Source organism: Euleptes europaea, chromosome 2 (assembly GCF_029931775.1).
Source record: "Euleptes europaea isolate rEulEur1 chromosome 2, rEulEur1.hap1, whole genome shotgun sequence".
Lineage (NCBI taxonomy): Eukaryota > Metazoa > Chordata > Lepidosauria > Squamata > Sphaerodactylidae > Euleptes > Euleptes europaea.
This window is the reverse complement of record NC_079313.1, coordinates 26653190-26673001: the sequence shown is the minus strand read 5'-3', so window position 1 is coordinate 26673001 and position 19812 is coordinate 26653190. Positions and strand designations below refer to the sequence as shown.

At 44.6% G+C, this 19812-nt stretch overlaps 1 protein-coding gene across 1 annotated transcript in view; it reads right to left on the bottom strand.

Moving 5' to 3' along the window:
• The window catches only part of DHX9 (DExH-box helicase 9), a 31391-nt gene extending 13587 nt beyond the window's left edge, over positions 1 to 17804 (bottom strand). Inside the window, exons 1-12 of the mRNA XM_056845440.1 lie at positions 17664 to 17804; positions 16128 to 16268; positions 11798 to 11915; positions 11508 to 11617; positions 10863 to 11011; positions 7223 to 7269; positions 4826 to 4962; positions 3128 to 3217; positions 2860 to 3021; positions 2639 to 2716; positions 1637 to 1828; positions 330 to 471 (exon numbers count right to left, since the gene is read on the bottom strand). Of these exons, the coding sequence (XP_056701418.1) occupies positions 330 to 471; positions 1637 to 1828; positions 2639 to 2716; positions 2860 to 3021; positions 3128 to 3217; positions 4826 to 4962; positions 7223 to 7269; positions 10863 to 11011; positions 11508 to 11617; positions 11798 to 11915; positions 16128 to 16268; positions 17664 to 17774 (1477 nt within the window). The 5' untranslated portion in view covers positions 17775 to 17804. The remainder of the gene's footprint in view (positions 1 to 329; positions 472 to 1636; positions 1829 to 2638; positions 2717 to 2859; positions 3022 to 3127; positions 3218 to 4825; positions 4963 to 7222; positions 7270 to 10862; positions 11012 to 11507; positions 11618 to 11797; positions 11916 to 16127; positions 16269 to 17663) is intronic.
• Between the last annotated feature and the right edge of the window lie 2008 nt (positions 17805 to 19812).

Sequence of the window (19812 nt, the reverse complement as noted above, 5' to 3'; positions counted from 1 at the left end):
GGTTTAAAATATTGTCGAAGGCTTTCACGGTCAGAGTTCATCAGTTCTTGTAGGTTATCCGGGCTGTGTGACCCTGGTCTTGGTATTTTCTTTCCTGACGTTTCGCCAGCAGGTGTGGCAGGCATCTTCAGAGGAGTAACACTGAAGGACAGTGTTACTGAAGATGCCTGCCACAGCTGCTGGCGAAACATCAGGAAAGAAAATACCAAGACCACGGTCACACAGCCCAGATAACCTACAAGAAATGACCACTGGGTTGTTTTCTGCTTAGCTCCAGATTCTCTCCCATCCTAGCTCAGAAACTATTAAAACAGAAAAGAGGGACGCACCAACAGTGCAGAACATCACACTGGCATGGGGACGGGGAAGCACCGATTCAAACCGGACACTGTAGCCACAGCTGTTCCCAGGTTCTTCTCCCCTTTCATAGGAGACCCGTTCCGCCACAGAAACGGCACTGATCCTCCTGGGCTGTGGGGAGAAAACATGTCTTACATGAAAGAAGAAAACTGCACCAGCTCTCCAGCCAGCAGGCTCTTTCAACACGTCTACTGTAGTACTGGAACTGAAACATGCCAACATCTCCCCCATTAAGGATGGCGGGGGGGGGGGGGGGGAATCTCCAGTATCTTGATATCCAGATGCCCAACAATTTGATCTGCAAATCTGTGCCATGGCAGTGCTTAAAATTTTCATGCTGCCACTTCAAGACCTGCAGTACTGCTCCAGCAAAAAACCCGTTCACAATGGAATTAAGGAAACGAAATTTGTTCTGGCTGTATGACAAATCAGGGCACACACAAGGACAGCTGACACTGTCAAGGGGGCCTGGACCAAAGTGAACACATTAAGTCGCCTTATACTGAATCAGACCCTTGGTCCATCAAAATCAGTATTGTCTACTCAAACTGGCAGTCTCTCTCAAGGGTCTCAGGCAGAGGTCTTTCACATCACCTACTTGCCTAGTCCCTTTAACTGAAGATGCCGTGGGATTGAACCCAGGACCTTCCGCATACCTAGCAGATGCTCTACCACTGAGCCACGGCCCCTCCCAACAGTGCTTCCATCCCAACAGGGCTATTTAAGTTCAACAGGGCAGAAATTAAGCAAAAGACTCCTCCAGAAACTGAGAAGACAGGAGACTACCAACTAGCTTCACATGACCCAGCAGGCAGGAGCAGAAATGGGTGCTTCCTCCCACCAGAAGGGACAACATCCTGCCCTCTTTGAACTCTGGTGGGGTGAGTGGAAGGGGTCAATTTGCTGTCCTCAGACTCAGTCCTCTCTTAAGCAAGCTAACGAAATAGAGTCTAACACTATCAAGGTAAGGGGAAGAATTCAGCACAAGCTTTCCCCTGGGAGACAATCGCAGAGGGGCCATCACAGTATATAAGCTTTCCCCATATTGTTCAACCATTAACCAGGTCACCACTGCACACATTCATGGGCAACTGGCAAATCCGTATTCACGGGTACAGTAGAGCAGACGGTGGGGCGGCTTTGACATAAAATGAAAGCATCCAGCATACTGCGGCCAGTTTGATAACAGATTTAGAGGCAGCTAGTTTGGATGGGTCTCTTTATTGGTGAATGACTCTGTAGAAGTTACAGAGATGGCCTGCCAAATGTCTTTCACCTGAGTCACAACGATGCTGCACTCTGCACCTCTTCCACTGTAGATAAATTCATCCAGGATGTACTGTGGAACCTGCGTAGTTTTGCCACAGCCGGTAGCTCCACGGATGATGACAACAGGATTATGGTGGATGGCTTCCAGAATCTCTTGCTCAAACCTCTTCACAGGTAGAGTGTACCTCTCCTCAAGAATCTGGGACAGAAAGCAGTTCGTCACAAATACCCTGCAATTATTACCAACATCGCCCCGGCCAACTGGTTGACCCTATCCCTACTGCAAGTAACATCCTCTGTCCAGGGCTCACTCACCTCCCCATTCTTGAGACAGTTGGGGGGAGAGGGGGACAGGGAGAACTAAGTGTGCTTTCCTCCCCTTGCAGACTACAATTTTGAAACCTACGAGCTTCCTGAAAGAGGCAGAAATTATGAGGGGCTTCAGAAGTTCAGCTTCCCTTCTCCTGGTAAATGTTTTGCCAAAGAACCTGCCTCCTAGCAGAAAGAGGAAAGAGTAACCACCGCACAGACCACTGGCTAGAACATGACAATGGCGGGGGTCAGTGGCAGAAGTGTGGGGAGGAAAAGCATCTCATAGAAGTTGGGCTTGCTGGCACTTGACTGGTTTGGCTCGCCACTTCTGAGAGTAAAGTAATTACTAACCATGTCCAGGGCCAGTCAGAGAGGAAGCCAAAAGGACCTGGCCACAAACTCAAACCAGGCCTCAAATTTAGAAAGTAATTTTTTAAATATTTGGTAAGTTTTGTACTTTTTCTTATGCAGACCCTGTGCTGTCTTTTTTCTTTTCTTTCTTTTTTTTGAGGCTAGGGGCCTCAAAATCTGGAAGAGGGTCAGGCCTCTTTGGACCTCTGAGACAGCCTGACCCTGGATACATTCTGGCTGAAATAGTCATTGTTCCACAGCATCAAGATTCTCAAACGCCATCCTATCAATCGTGGCTCGGTAAAAGAAAAAATCCTTTGTGCCACCAAATCAATATCAGACTTACTTTCTTCAATTCCTGATCGCTTTCCAGCTGATATGCAAGGTTTCTTTTTATGTCGACACTTATCTGCTCTGGTGTGGCCTGCAGGGGGGGAGAGAAGCACAGTTTTAAGAAACTTATTTCTTGAAATCTGATACAACAAAATCACAAGGAGCTTCCATTAAAGGGGAACGCAGCAGAAATCAGGAAAAGAACTGGTCAGAATCTGCCACCTGTAGACTTACAAATGCCAGAGGGCCCTCATCAATGTTGCAGCTGGTCCACGGATTCCAGTTTGACTGCGGAGGCGACCACGGCACAACTCCCATCTGATTCTCTTTTTGGGAGGGTTCGAAGTGGGCCAACTTCCCAATGTTAAGGACAGCGGGGAAGGTGGGATCTTCAGGCTGCAAGTCAGAGAAAGAAAGGCTTGCAGAGTGAAAACTGGCCAAACCTAACCTGACCAGGAAAGAAGGAAAGGGAAAAAAGCAACACACGTAGCGTTACACTCACCGGCGGAACAATTTCAAGACCCATGTCGCTGACGAGGCTCTGCAGCTGACTTTCCAAATCGGAACTGAGATTTACTTGATACGGTTCTATCTGCAGAATTAATATGGGTTAGCACACAAGACAGCTACACAACAACAGGCTCAAACTGAGACAGACAGCAAATACTTGCAAAAGGTACTGACCCAGTAACAGGCTTAAATAAAAGGAAATTATAGAATATTCTTAATGAATTAAAAAAAAAAACACAAGCAGAAATATTAAACCTCTAGAGCTGGTATTGTTTTAAACAATTAGTTTTAAGTGCCAAGCTCAAATCATTGCATAAAAGCCGTTTCTTACACAAAACCTGAAAAACAACATTGCAAAGCACATAATAATGAAAGCAGTAAAAAAAATAGGCATCTTTTACAAGCCAGTATGAATGATGTTAACAAAAGGAGGAAGACTGAGCACAGATGTACTGTTACGATATTGCCAAAGCTAGCAATTTCCCCCACAGCATTTAAAAGGTTTAATTTTAACAGGATCATCCCTTTGATAATCTGGTCCGAAGGGTGAGAAGAGAACTAAAACAGGACAAAAATCCATTCTTAGGATATGCAATATCCAAATGTTAGGCCATACGATACCAGTCAGACCCTGAAAAACAGCCCACCCAGAAAGGCTCTCAGCCTCTGGGGAGTCTCCATGAGCCTGGGAACATCCTCTTAGCACTTTCTTCTGTCACTCATTTCAATTCTTATTACTCTAAGACCCCCCACCCAGCTGCCGAAGTACCCATCACAGTTAATTTTTTTTTAGTTTATTCAATTTATACGCTGCTCTATTTTCCAGCAAGGGCTGGGCTTAGAGCAGTTTACAATTATTAAATAAACCAATACATAAACTTCAACAATCAATAAAAATTATAAACATTTACAAAAAAGTTATTAAAAGAGCCATTAAAATCCAATTATACCAATTAGTGTCATTTATGGAACATGAAGCCACAGAGAGTCCTGGGGGCAATCATCCCCCCCCCCATAGTCGATAAGATGGAACCAGAGCAAAAAAGGGGGGGGGGAGAGAAGGGAGGCCAGCTATGGAAGAAACTATTGCTGCCCTCAACCACAGGCCTGGCGGAACATCTTGGTCTTACAGGCCCTGTGGAGAGTGGCTCTGCCCATGCAGTTGAAGGCAGTTTTTTGTCAGCTAAATTTGAGAGGCAGCTGTAATACAGTTATGCCTGCTGTTTTTATAATTTTCCGCTATATTTTTCCTAGTTTATTTATTCATTTATTTAATTAATTTATACCCCTCCTTTCTCCCCAATGGGGACCCAAAGCAGCTTACATCATTCTCCTCTCCTTCATTTTATCCTCACAGCAACCCCGTGAAGTAGATTAGGCTGAGAGCATGTGACTGGCCCAAGATCACCCAGCGCGCTTCCATGGCATGAGTGGGGATTCAAACCTGGATTTTCCAGATACTAGTCCGACAAGGTAAGGTGTTGGCCTCTCTGCCTTTGCTGTGGGGCTACAGGCCACCTGGTTGGCCACTGGAGGAAACAGGACACAGGATCAGAGGGACCACTGGTTTGATCCAGCAGGGTTCTTCTTACGTTTTTATCAGCAGCCTATACCTTCTGGATCAACGGACTGCTGCAGCATACACATACATGAAAAGGAACAATTAAAGGGCACTGCCCAGAGGACTCACCGATTCACCTTCCTTCTTCTTGGTCTGCCCAGAGTAAGGCTCAATGATGTTCAGGTGGTAGAGCTGCCTGACCAAAGACAGAGCACAGGACTGCGCTGCCAGCTTTTTGTTTGAGCCATGCTCACGAGCAAAGATTCCTGCAACACAGAAGTACTCGCTATGATGGCTGCAAGACAAAAGTGTCGAGTTCTCTACTTTTTTAAAAAAAAGGATTAAAAGCAAGCGCCACCACAGGAAGTGGAAATTGAAAACCTGGAATTTCACCAGGGTGGGTCAGACTAATAGCTTTATAACTAGATTACAGAACAAGGGACGTACATTGAGATGTGGTTATCTACAGCATCTAAGCCAAGCTTGCGCTACTCTGCTCAGGGCCTTATACAACCAGTCACCTCATTCAGAGGCACCAGCCATTCAAATCCTGATTTATACAACAAAAGGCAGAGTAAGAGGGTGGAGTGAGTTTGTCATCCAATAAGTGAGGCTATAAGGCTAGGTATTCAAAGTGTGTAAAGCATATGTGAGTGAGGTGAAGAGAGGTGACACCTGGAAAACAGCAGAACATGCTAAGGCAAGTGAAGCCATCTTCTGCCTACCAGCCAAGGTCTGACTGCTTCTGCCAGTATCTCCAAAGAAGAGGCAAGACAGGTATGGTTTGAGGCAAGGAAGAGGATCTCATGGAATCATGCACCCCTGTAGAGCAGGTGGCTAGTGCTTTGGTGAAGGTCTCGAATGGTTAAGTAAATTTAGTAGCCTGCCCAGTAAGGATAAGTGATCATCTAAGCAAAATGTAGGTTCTTCTCTGGTGGGTACAGTTCAGAGACCCACAGAAAAACAGACCTATGAATGATCAGAGACCATGGAGAAAAGGATGTGGCTAAATCACCCTAAAGTTCTCTGCTCACAGCTACAATCGTGAGACAGCAACTCCTAAATTTGACTGTGTAAGCTCTGCTTGCCATGAATCTTACTGGGTGAAATAGGGCTGAGCTTTCTCAGCCTAACCTATTTCACAGGTTCGCTGTGAGAATAAACATGCAGGAGAGGAGAACCATGTGCCCCAGCCTAAGCGCTTTAGAGTAAGGATGGGACCAAATGTGCACTAAAATAAATAAGGCACACTGTAAACACAGCTTTTAACCTTCTGGGGTAGTTTCAACTAGGGCTGTTGGAAAAAAAAATTCGGTAAAGTTCGGCTTCGGCAAAATTCACCCCTTTTTAATTCGGGACGTGCCAAAGTCCGAACTCCCCCGCTTCGGATCCGCGAAATTCAGCGCGAGAGCCGGAGTTCGGGGGGAAATTCGGCCGGGTCTTTGAAGTGCTGGGCGCCGCCTGCCCAGGCGGCGGCCACCACTTCAAAGAGTCGGGAAGGGGGCGGGGGTCTTTAAAGAGCCCCCCCGCGGGCCTTCATGGGGCTTCCATGAAGGCGCGCGGGGGGCTCTTTAGACAGATTTGCGCCTTCCAGCTGGAAGGCGCAGATGTTTAAAGAGCCCCCGCACGCCTTCATGGAAGCCCCTTGAAGGCGCGCAGGGGGGGAACAGATCTGCGCCTCCCAGCTGGAAGGCGCAGATCTGTTTAAAGCACCCCCTGCGCGCCTTCATGGAAGCCCCGTGAAGGCGTGGGGAGGGGAGAGAGGGGTTTAAAGACCTCCCGCCCCTCTTCCCAGGAAGGCGGGCGGTGGGTTGTCAAGCCCCTCTGCGCTGTCTGCGCAGGCAGCGCAGAGGGGTTTAAAGACCCCCTACCCCTCTTCCCGGGAGTCCCGGGAAGGCGGGCGGTGGGTTGTCAAGCCCCTCTGCGCTGCCTGCGCAGGCAGCGCAGAGGGGTTTAAAGACCCCCGCACCTCTGCTGCTGCTCCGAACCCCGAATTTATTCGCGAACACCCCAAACTCGCTGAATTTGGCTCCCTGTTTTCCCGCCTTTTTTGAGTTCGGTTCCTCCCGAACTAAAAACCGCCGAATCAGGGGAAATATAGCTGTTTTTCGGTTCGGGACGAACCGAATCGACAGCCCTTGTTTCAACACACAAGAATAACTGAAGCATATATTGTTGCACATATTTCTCAACCAATCATCTGTATGCAACGCTTCTACTCCTTTGTTCTCAGTCACTTTCACACAGCCTGCTGCATTTACTGGCCTTCTTCTGTCAGGTCGATAAGCACCTTACTGGAACAAGGGCCATCTCCCTGACTATGATTAAAGATAATTACTTCTTAAAGGCTTCTGTTTCAAATGCCAGAAATGGGGGAGGGGGTTTCCCCAACCAAGACGCTTTGAACTAACCAGCCAATACTTTAATGCTGTTTTATGCTTTTCAGCAAGTCTGGAACAGCACATGAAACACTCTCTGATTGAGTCTGCCCAAATCATGCCCCTCCCCAATAATACTAATACTTACTTCTGGCCAGCTGCTTGACATAAATGGTCATTTCTGCAATAAAGCTCCTGCAATACATACAAAAACAAAACAACCCCCCCCAAAAAAACCCAGCATTAGACCTTCTAGTTTTTGAGAAGGATCAAGCTAAATATGCCCAACACAGATGTACTGAACTTCCATTATAAATATGGGCCTAGTCTGAAGAGACTGTAAAATGAACAGCTGTTTGCAAACATGCATGTCCAGTCATACCCTATATAGCCATGACAGAATTAAGAGGATAATCTCAAATTCCTCTGAAGATCAGTAAGACAGCAAATGAACTCAGAAACTCCCAAATAATAGGATACTCTGAGAAGTAAACTTCAGCCTAGAGTGAAAACAGAGCTCTCCAGTACTGCTTTACAGAGTAGAACCACATTTTAAATCACCCAAACCCAAGAAGGAATCCCACTGTAAACACCCCATTTAAGATTCTGCCTCAGAACTTCTGCTCCAAGTACAGGGTCCTTCCCCAATAGGACGCCAAGTCTGACTTGACTGGGAAGATGGGTAACATACATACTTCCCTCAACACAGGCAGCATTGGCGTGAACAACATATCTAGGAAAAATGTACCTGAGGTTGTGACTGACCTCCAATACAACAATCTATAACAGGCAGCTCCATTGCAAACCTTGTTTCAACTGTTCTGCCATCTGTCTGCAGACAGGAATCACTTCATTTGGCACAGGAGACTCAGTTTTCTAAACATCTTTAAAAATTACGCAAAAGGCTCCCTTGAACAAGGCTATGTTCTTAAGCATGCTCATCTCACAGCGGGTGTTACTGCAATCCACAAGATTTTAGCTGCAATCCTGCACACTCCTAAATAGGGAGCCAGTCTCACCTGACCTCAGTGAGACTTGCTACTAAACATGCATGCAAGAATCAGGCTGTTAATTATGAATTTCAGATTAGTCTAAAAGATTAGGATTTTCAAAGTAAATTTTGAAGCAAACGATCAACATCAATGGAGCTGGATACACAGTTTGCTTCCTAAATTAACTGCTTGGGAGAAGTTACGAATTCAAACTGAGTTTCCATAAATTTGAAAGCTGCAAAATGCAACCCAAAGTGCCAGCTTAGCCTTTAAGAGATGTAATTCCCTTCCATCGGGACTATTAACGATGCAGGAAGAAACACTGACATCCCTGCAAGATCTTCATGCCTCACTGCAAACAAAAGACACATTAGTCAGAGCTTGTTCTTCGGCCCCTTCCTACACCACCAGTGAACTGACCTGCAGGCACAGCGGCTTCATGAGTCAAAAGGCCACTGGCTCTCAGGGACACAACAGCCACCCTCTCATTAATGACACGGATGCCGGTATGTTTCTCAGCCAGGCTTATATTCAGCACTCAATTCATTGTCCTCCACCTGGGGGGGGGAACAGCGACACCAGAAGTCAATTTACAATAGACTCCCATGTGATTGCTTAGTTCAGCCTAAGCAGCAGCACATGTGTGAACGAGAAAAAGCCTCTGGTGTCACTGTCAGCTACCCCTTTCAGCATGGAACTCGGGTTGTAATGCCGCTGGAGAACCGCCCTTTTGCGAGAACACCATCTTGAGCCCCAGGAAAACATGCTTGAGTTTAAAATTGTATACTGCCGGGTGTTGTTTGCGGCAAAGAACCTCCAGTTGCAAACATAAGGCTTGAAATAAGAAGGGAAATACTGAATGGCACACATGTCCTTGGACAGTGGAACCTGTGCCTTCTCAAACGATCTCGTTCGAGATAACTGCAGCCATCCTTGCAAGGTGATCAAAATACACCCAACGTGTGATTTCCCACCCTGCATTCTGTTTAGCAATGATTTCCCACCCTGCATTCTGTTTAGCAAACAGTTTTGGAGAAATCTGAACAGTAAGACATAGCACGGCATGTTTCCAATCCAACACCAATCTATTTTTCTCTGAAAACTCAAGACTGATCCATCCGAGCCCTCCTGGAAGTAATAAATACTACACCCCGGAATGCTCTCTGGAAAAAAATCAGCAAGCAGGCTGAGAAACATACCGTCACCCAACTGCCCCAAGTTTCAGCAAGCAAATGGATTTTTAGCCTTCTATTCCAGGAGCAGCCCTCATTGCAAACAGGAACAACTTCTGTAGTTAAAGGTGAAAAAAAATATCTTCTGAAACTAATGCCATCCATGAGGATAAAATTCTTGAGGACTGCCAGCTCAACCAGCCCTGCTGCTGTGTCTTCAGAAGCGGCCCAACATGCAAAATCAAGCAGGCAACGTTTCTCCTGACAGAGCAATGGTGAAAGCTCTGACTGCTCAACTGCTGCAAGTCAAGCTGCTGATAAACACACAGGAGCAGAGCCAGCAGAAAAGAGTGGAAACCCTACTGACAAATGTTTAAGGTGTTCATAGCAATGTAAAAAGAAATATCCCCAATGAAAGTTGGAAGGAAAAAAATGAAATTATATACATTTCAATTCAGCGACTGAGCCTTAAGAGTTCAATATGCAACACAGCATGATATTTGTTGATCATCTGAATAGCAACTGCACCTGCAAAACAAGCAACTGAATCTGTATCTGCCTGTCCTAAGCATGCTATCTACCTGCTTCTTACAGGCATTCTCCTGCCACCTGGGCCCTCCCACCTGCCCTTGTCTATGGGCTGGAAGGGGAATAGTGAGGGGCAGATATAAATGACGCTGCACGGCACATCAACGGCACATCTGAGTGAAAACCCAGACATGATGTTGGCCAATGTGCTGGAAACTCTGGTAATACATCACATCCAGGGTTTTGCCTGGGTGAGACATTGATGCATCGTGCAATGTCACACCCGCCCCTTGCCCAGTCCCCCAAAATGGCGGCCACAGCCTGATTCAAAAAAAGTGCTAATGATACCTTCACTTTTTCAGTCTCTTCCCTTAACAGCTTTAAGGCTGGGGAGGGCTGTCAGTTGCCACAGCAACATGCTATTGATTGTTGGGCTATGATGGGAAGTGGCTATGAGAAGCGGCAGAGGGGGAAGCAGCAGAGGACAGGAGATGGGCAACGCGTCTTCTGCACACTTCTCTGCAAGTCTGTTTCACATGTTCACAGGTATCGTTTTGAAAAGAAATAACCAGAAACAAAATCACCCTTAGCATCACCCAAGGCAGTAACAGTCTTGCTCTCAGGGCTGATTAGCAAATCACAAGGGAGTTCTTGTGTGACTATACCATTTTGGATACAAATGGGACAAGCTGCATTTTTAAATTATCCACCAAGTTTTTAAAAAACCACATGTAGAAAACAAGCATATAAAAGAGAAAGGCTCTCCCTGATGTGCTAGTTGTCTAGAAGAGGGTCATCTATGGGACCATTCAAAAACTATTGAGAAACGGCTGCCTCCACTATAGGAAGCTCGATGGCTTGCAACTTCCCCAGCATTCTCTGACTGGCCGCAGCCCATGCGACAGCCTTTTTGTGCTGGCACCCACTCCCCATTCTCAGATTTCCTAAGATTGGGGGCCCCTGAATTAAGGCAGCAACTTTAACACATTTGGAAGTACACAGCACACACTGGCTATTTGGGAGAGCCACAAGGAGCTTCTCGCTAAGAAGCATTTCTAATGCTAATCACCAACGTAAGGGAGAAAAACTGGCAAACCTGTTGTGATCGGGCCCCACTTGAGTGTATTTATATTCTCCTTGAATCTTCTCCTTTTGGAAAAACTGGTTCAGGCGTGCCTTGGCATTCTCCAAGGTCCAATTCCCATGAAGGCCAGCATTCAAATCTACTTCTTCTGACTCCAAGGTCTAGTAGTATAAACAACTGACTTGTAATTTTACAAATGCCACTCTTAAGGTACATGCTGACGCAAAACACTCTTTCCATTATAGCTCTGTAATCAAGGGGACCATGCATTTCCACAATCAAGATGAGAGCAATTTTAAAAAATAATCATCTAGATGCACACACTAGGGTTTCTGAACACTCTGCATACATACCCAAGGGCCAATCCACAAAATCCACTCTATCAGGATTACGCCATTACCCCCTTAAAGTGTAGATAATTTTGTGGGGAACTGTAACGGTAATCAACATCTTTCTTCATATAAGGAATATAAACTGTAGCACTTTTGAACATTATCTGCAGAATTATTTAGCTGCTCTGCTGCACTTTACAGACACAAACTCAACACCGAAGTGTCTCTTCTGGATCAAGAGGGGGCAACCTAGATTACGAAGAAATCTGGAACTGTAATGAATACTGAAGTTAGCTAATCGGAGTTTATGAAGGAAACTACTTACTGCTTGGGCTTCTTGTTCCTCCTTCCTTGAATAATAATCCTTCAGATTTGCCCCACGGTCCCACTGAGCTCCTCCATAGCCAGAGTTTCCAGTTCCCAGAGGAGGAACACCTTATAGAGGGAAGAAATGCAAATGTTTCCTAGTAGCTGAAGCACACATCCTGAGAACACTTTTTTAAAAAACCCAAATAGGCTTCTCCTAACTCTCATTCCCACCCTCTGCCCCAAACACTTTGATTTACAAAGCTTGAGACAAAAACACACATAGGCAGCAGATGTTCAAGACCTTACCCGTTACTGTTTGGAGAGTCAGGGGAGGAGGTGGCAGCCCTCCTAGAGGAGCATCCAATTCATCCCCACCTTCTCCTGCTCCAGCCGTTTCTCCACCTGGAGCACCCACCGATCCTGCCTAAGCAACAAGAGTAGTCTATAAACAGAAATTCTGCCACTCCTCGTGAAAAGAGCCAACTTTTTACAATAATCAAGAATCTTTTGACACCTCTGAGGCATTAAATATCCAAATGTTATCCTTCAAAATTTGGTCAAGAGACATCTTAGCCGACAAAAGTTGCATTATTTCTGTTGAAAGATTCCAAATGTATGTTGGAAAAAATGTAAACAAGTGGGATCTTTCTCAGTGTCAGTGGTAATGCCCAACCATCCAACGGTTTTGGAACAAAGTACTTATGGTGATTCATAAGATCTGTAAGATAGAACTAGATCCCAAATGGTTATTATTGGATCTACCTTCTAGAAGGAATATATATATTCCAAAGCTTAAAATTATTTCATCTTTATTGGCAACAGCACATTTGTGTACTACAGAAAATTGGAAGAAAGATGAACTGCCATCTTTAACACTGTGGAGCTCAAAAGTTGGGATCTTATGGTTATGGAGAAGATCTTTTTAATGGTTAATCCTATGGATTTAGACACTAAATTATCTCACTTTCTGGAAAAGTGGATGCCTTTTATTTCTTATTGGAGGGAATGAAATGTCATAAAGGGTGGGAAATCCCCTCCAAATATAGGTTTCTTTTTCATAACTGTTCAATTTAATAGTCCTTGAAATAGCGTATTTTACTTGCTTAGTCAAATGAGCATAAGACTTGACATAATGTCCAAAGTTTCTACTTTGTTATACAGATGCACCTCGTTTTATTGCGCTTCGCAGATATTGCGTTTTAGAGCAAGTATTTTTAGACATAATGCTACTGAACGCTTAATACACTACAGTACAGTATAAATGTAACTTTTATATGCACTGGGGAACAAAAAAAAATTGTGTGACTCGCTTTATTGTGAACTGAACCCATAATATCTCTGAGGTATGCTTGTATTTATTGTGTTTTATTCCAATGTCATTTTAATTTCTATAAAATAAAAATTCATAATAAAAACCCAAGAATATTTGAACATCAGATGCTTCCTACAAAACATTACTTCAGTTCAGCATGTTCCTTGTATAGCACTAAACTTATGTAACAGTATGCATTTGCAGGGGTATGCATTTGGCTAAAGCCAAACTGGAAAACCTCCCCCAAAATACTGAAAAGTGGTTTTTAACTGGTAAAAACATGGTGGCAATAAAAGGGAGCCAAAAACTGGATCCCACATAATACTGAATTTTTCAGCATTGTGCAGGGCCGCTTTGGCCCCGCCACCATTTCCCCCCCTCCCTCTTCCTTCCCCACCGCCAGCTTTCCCCCTCCCTCCTCTCTTCCCTCCCCCCCTTACTTACCTGCTGGCCGAGTCCAATTGCCAGCACATGGCCTCTGCAAAGTCGCTGGATGTTGCAGAGGTCGAGGTGAAGGGTGGGGAATCAGATCCACGCTGCTTGCTGGCTCCCCCCTCCTTCAGAAGCTGGTAAGCAGTGCTGATCTAAATCCTGTGGGGATCAGATCCACACTGCCTCCAGCTCCCCACTCCGCCAGGAGGCGAGAGCTGGCAAGCAGTGACGATAAACCCAAAAAATACAGAAAAAAAGCTGCACACCCCTATGCGTTTACGTATATCTGCATGCATTACACACATCAGAGAACCTGCATTCCTGGAAAGCTCAGCCTTTTTCTCACCTTCTTAAGCAAGATTCAACCCCATATGACTGTAGAGAAAGAATTAAGAGGCAAAAGATGCCTGGCAAAAACTAAGGCTTCTAACAGGCAAGGAAGCAGGCAAGGAATAAACTCCTTTGAACTGAATGCATCTTATTCCCAAATAAACATATTTTATTTGAAATGTTGTATGATGGTTATAGATAGTGTGTATTTATTGGTCTTTGACCGCAAATAAAATTAAATCAATCAAATAAACATACCTGGGAATGAATGGTAAGTAAACAGCCAAACATACAGATCCTTTTTTAAATTTTTTTATTATTTTTCTATACTAATTAGACAAGGTATTAAACAATCAATATAGGTAAACATCAGAGTATAAATTCTAATAAACAATTGTTGAAAACACATACATATTTAGATAAAAAATAAAATATAAAGACTTCCCCTACACCTCCCTCAATCTTGTCATTTATTTGTAATCTCCTTTGTTTAAGATTCTAATCCTAATATTGTTACAAACATTTATAAGATTTTTTTCTTTATTTAACATTACTCATAATCTAAGTATTTGCTATTTGATTTATCTATATTCAAATAAAGAAAAAGAAAATAAAAAAAGAAAGAACAGAAAAAGCACTATTTTTATAATAAAAAATGGATTAGATAATAAGTATCATTTTTAACTTCCTTTGAGAATGAATATCATTATGATTCCTCCATTTCTCCCACATATCTAATAAGTATCAGTTATGTTAATGCCATTAATTATTCTGTTTTTGTCAGAGCCAAACCATTTAATCAGTCCTTTTTAATTAAATCCCGAGAAAAACTAAACCCTTTGACCCAGTCTCTTTATCTTAAATTTCCAGTATCTAACTCTTTTTCCCAGTAGCTTTAAACGTCGAAGGGCATCCATGGAAGTTGTTAGTGCAATTCCCTCTGTAAAAATTGATAGGGGATAGTAAATCTGCAGCATGTTTTCTTCCATCCCTAAGGCGAGAAGAAAAATCCTGGTATTTCCAGCTTTTTGCCCTTTTAAATTCTCCCAGTTAATTTTGAAAAGTTCATCAGGTACATCATACAAACAAAAGTCAAAGTCTCTTACGTTCATATCCATAGTTGTCAATTGGGTTGGTTCAATTTCTTCTTGCAGATGTATATCCTTTGGTAGTCCCTCATAGCTCTCCATCTCCTTTACAGAATTCTTCTTTTAATGGTTTGTCATTTGGGGAGTTCCTTCTCTCAACTCTGATCTCATTGTCATAATTCGGTCTTTTATATCCTTGAGATCTCCCAAAATTACATTCAGTTTCCGATTGACAAGTTTATAGATATTGTTTGGCAGAGAGACTAGTCGATCCATGAATTTAGTCTCACTTTCCATGGTTGCTACTTCTGGTAGTTTGTTGAGGTTTAATTTGTAAAATCCAGACAGGTATACGTTGTGAGTAGTAAAGTGGTGTTACGGGGGACAGGATATAAGGTCGCACGCCTACCGTTCCTTCCTTTTGCCTAGGAACTTGGGAAGTATTTGCCAGTTACACAGTGGTGCCACACATGCGGTCTCAAATCCCGTAGTATTCTCACGATGGCAGACGATAGCTGATGCTTCCGGATAAGACGTGGCTTGAAAATTTGTTTACTCAGAAAAGCCTCCTCCCGGAAGTGGGGGAGAATCTGCTCGTCCCTCCCCTTTACACTTCTGAGTTTCTGATTGGTGGCTATGTCATTCAAAAGGTCCCAATTGTTATGTCTATCCACCGATCTATTTGATTAAGATCCTGCCGGCTTATCCAATGTTTTTAATTGTCAAAGAGTCATCCAAACCTCAGATGGGGAGATACGGATTCTATAGATATTTTTTCCACTCCTTCGAGACTTCCAATTCCAGGTAAAACAAAAGAGTTCTTGTTACTTACTCAGATTTTAGAAGAGTAGGTATTCTTGCTTATGTATCGTTGATTAGATGGTAATAGGTAGGGGAGAGCTGAGCCTAATTCCAGAGAGACGTTTGCGGCAATGGTTTCCCCTCAGGCCAGGCGGGACCTCATCCAGGATTCCGAGAGTCGTCCAATGGCTCTCTCAGCAAAACTGGGGGTCAAACCGCACTTCAGGGGCAGCAGGGGAAATCCTGTTTCCCAATCCACTATTTAGGATCGGGTAGGGGTGCAGACTTACACCCCAGATTCGAACGAATCTTGGTTCCCTTGGGAGCCCCCAAGAAACATGGTGCTCAGCTCAGCGTCCCTAGCGGAAGTCCAAACATACAGATCCTTACCCCTCAGTATCTCTTGTTTCCCCCCTCTGCCTTCTGGCCGTGCCAATCGTTTCAAAACATTCTACAATTTGTAATACACCAACTATCTCTATTACAATCAACCATGTCAATTAAATAAATAAGCCCAACTCGGCACAAATATTTTGCCTACACAATACTGCCTACCTTGCAGATTTTTAAAAAAGCATTTGGAATGGAAAGCATGTTAAACCTTAGCCATAAAACTGATACAAACATGAAGCACGGCAAAATATATAACAGAGCTTAATGAAAAACCACTTACCCCAAAAGCTGGAATTTCTTCACTCTTGATCTCATTCACCCGAACAAGGTAATTGAGAAAGTCTCTAGCAGCATTGGTCTGGGCATCTTTCTTGTTGGTGGAGTTGCCCATCCCGATGTAGTTGAAGCCTGTCACACGAACCTATGATGACAAGCAGATACATATACTCAGCAAGAAAAAACGAAGACTCTCAGCAACCATTAGCTCACTGTCTGTGTGTGAACAGCACTTTCAATCAACTTCAAGCTGGGAAATTCATTGTACTGCCTCAGGGGTCTCAGGGAAAGGTGTACAAGAGATGGTAAACAGAATATTTGATTCAGCCACTACTTGCTGGAGTTTACCAGTCCAACCAGTATGGTGTAGTGGTTAACATGCTGGACCAGGGAAACCTGGCTTCAGATTCCCTCTCTGTCATGCAGATTGCTGGTGACACTGGACCAGTCACTCTCTCTCACCTATTTGGCAGGGCTACTGCAAGGATAGAAGGAGAGAACAATCACACATGTTACTCTCATGAAGTCCTTGAAGGAAGGACAAGGTAAAAACATAACAAATAACTAAATGGTCTTACTGGCTAGCAATTTAAATAATCACTGAGCACTTCCCAAACATAAACTGCAGTTTGACACGTCCCAGGCTCAGCTCACGCCAGGAGCGAGTCACAGATGCATGCTAAGCTGCATACCCAATGCGTTGGAATGTGAGAACATAAGAAAAGCCATGCTGGATCAGACCAAGGCCCATCAAGTCCAGCAGTCCGTTCACACAATGGCCAACCAGGTGCCTCTAGGACGCCCACAAACAAGACCACTGCAGCAGCATCCTGCCTGTGTTTCACAGCACCTAATATAATGGGCATGCTCCTCTGATTCTGGAGAGAACAGGTATGCATCATGACTAGTATTCGTTTTGACTAGCAGCCATGGGTAGCTCTATCCTCTATGCACATGTCCACTCCCCTCTTAAAGCTTTCTAAGTGGGCAGCCATCACATCCTTGGGCAGGGAGTTCCACAATTTAACTATGTGTATGAATATGTGGCAGTAATCAGCCGCATCCGTTTCCAACCGGCTTCCCACCCCATCCTTCTTTTTTTAAAAAATATTTTTTATTATTTTCATTTCATTATATATAAAAACATCAATTATTTAGAATTTGATAAGGTAATAAAAAGGAAATAATTATAGTAGTTAAAACATAAAATGACTTCCCCCTCACTCTCTTCCACCTTAATTTAAATTGTATATACTTTTGCTAACAAAACTAATCCCCATCTTATTTGATTAGTATGTACTTATGTTATCTAATATTGTTAATTCAATACCTTGATATAGCCATAATACAAATTATATATAGGGGATTAAACCAAAGAATAGAGGGGATTAAACCAAAGAATCCACCCCCATCCTTCTTTCCATCTCCCTCCCCATTATGCGATGACCACGAGTTGATTCTAGGGCAGCTTCCACCAGCCCGCTTTGAGGCGCGTGCAAAGGACGGGCCTTCTTTCCCTGCAGGCTCTTCCCAAACGCACCTCGCACATGAACTTCTGCCGGTTCTTGTTGCCCACGGCGCGGATCTCGTAGGCCGGCGTGACCTTCCGCTTGCCGCACCAGGCGTAGAGGAAATTCTTCACGTCCCCCATGGCGAAGGAACGCGGGATGAGCCCTGAAGACGGAACAGACGCCAAAGCCTCAGCAAGCCCCACTGCGCACGCGCGCTCACTCCCACCCGCCACCGAACGCTCTCTTGGCGCATGCGCTCATCCCTAAGCTCTTTCAAAGGCATTTTCATCCTCCCCCCCACTCTCGCAGTTAATTGTCGCGCCTGCGCACTACTTGCTCCCTTTCTTTACCTCACCCCAACCCATCTCCCCGAACAGCCTTGTTCCACGGATTTCAAAACATAAAACCCTGCCACTTAAACAACTCTCGCGTGTGTCATCTTGTCCTACCGAGGAAAACTCGGCTTTAAGCGTCAGCTAGCAGTGCCTTTTTGTTGTTGTTGTTGCCCCCAGCCGTCCTCCTTCCGCGGGCCTCTCCGTCGCTCTCTCGCCGAACCTACAAGATGGTGGCTGTTTTGCGCCTGCGCGAAACGAAAGCGGCTGACACGCGCGCTAGAGAGCCTGAGGAAGCGTCATCGAACACGTGCGCGCCCCCCGCGGCAAGAAGTAGTATTGCAGGATTGGTGCCATGGAAACGAGCCAAAACGACTTCACAGCGAAGGGTGGGGGGGGAAGAAGAGATGTGGAGCCGCGTGGCGCAGAGTGGTAAGCGGCAGTTCTACAGGCCAAACTCTGCTCACGACCTGAGTTCGATCCCAACGGAAGTCAGTTTCAGGTAGCCGGCTCAAGGTTAACTCAGCCATCCCTCCCAGGTTGGTAAAATGAGTACCCAGCTTGCTTGGGGATAAAGGGAAGGTGACTGGGGAAGGCACTGGCAAACCACCTTGCAGACTTTACAAAACATCAGGATGTGACATCACCCCATGGGGCAGGAGTGACCCAGTGCTTGCACAGGGGACCTTTACCTTTTAGTATAGGGAAGAGTAGAAATCCCATTTGTAATATGGTACAGCCTTCTTACCACAGAGCGCTGCAATTCTATCCCCTCTTATTTAGAAATAAGTTATGTGGAACCCAGTACTCCATAATGCAGAGGAAGCACGAATAAGATCAGGCTGCCTCTTGGGGTATTGTACCCTGTGTAAAAGATGGTTGAGAGATTTTATGAGTAACTTCGCATCTCTAAAACGTTCAGTGTGGTTGATCCATTCGTAGTGCTTGCTAAATATCAACATACCACCCGGGTAGGGTTGCTAAGTCCTTCTTCGCCACCAGCGGGAGGCTTTGGGGGCCTGAGGAAGGCGGGGTTTGAGGAGAGACTTCAATGCCATAGAGTCCAGTTGCCGAAGTGGCCATTTTCTCCAAGTGAATGGATCAGGGAGATCTCCAGCTAGTACCTGGAGGTTGGCAACCCTACACCAGGGTGACAAAAGGATGTACTGAATAGGAGTGCTGTTCAAGCCTCTCTAAATCAACAGATGCCGTTGATGATATTTGGTAAATATTGAATTGGTTAGAATTAAATTAAACCTATTTTGGGAGTTCATTTCAAAAAGGCTGAAAAGCAATTTGAGGCTTCATCTCTCTATGTCTGGTCTTCAGATGGCTTGAGAATACTGGTTTGTGAAGATCACCACAGAACAGAAGAGGCATATCAAGCACGGTGCTAGTGTTTAAAATCTGGTGACATCCATACACGCTTTAAAGAAACTCAAAATTTCCAAAAGGGAATGAAACCCACTGTAATTAAACTGGTGGAGGTTCACAGCTAACTGGTTCAGGACTGCAGACAAAACCGTTTTCAGGGAGGGGCTGTGGCTCAGTGGAAGAGCCTCTGTTTTTCACGCAGAAGGTCCCAGGTTCAATCCCTAGCATTTTCAATTAAAAAGGATCAGGCTGTAGGTTATATGAAAGACCTCTACCTGAGACCCAGGAGAGCTGCTGTCAGTTTGAGTAGACAACTCTGGCCTTAATGGACTACTGGTCTGATTTAATATAAGGCAGTTTCATGTGTGTTCTTTAGCCCTACACTCAGCACACACTGCACACTTGAAATCAGCAGTTAGCATTCATTAGCCATGGCAGAAGTTGTAGTTGGATACTAAAACATTCAAGAAGA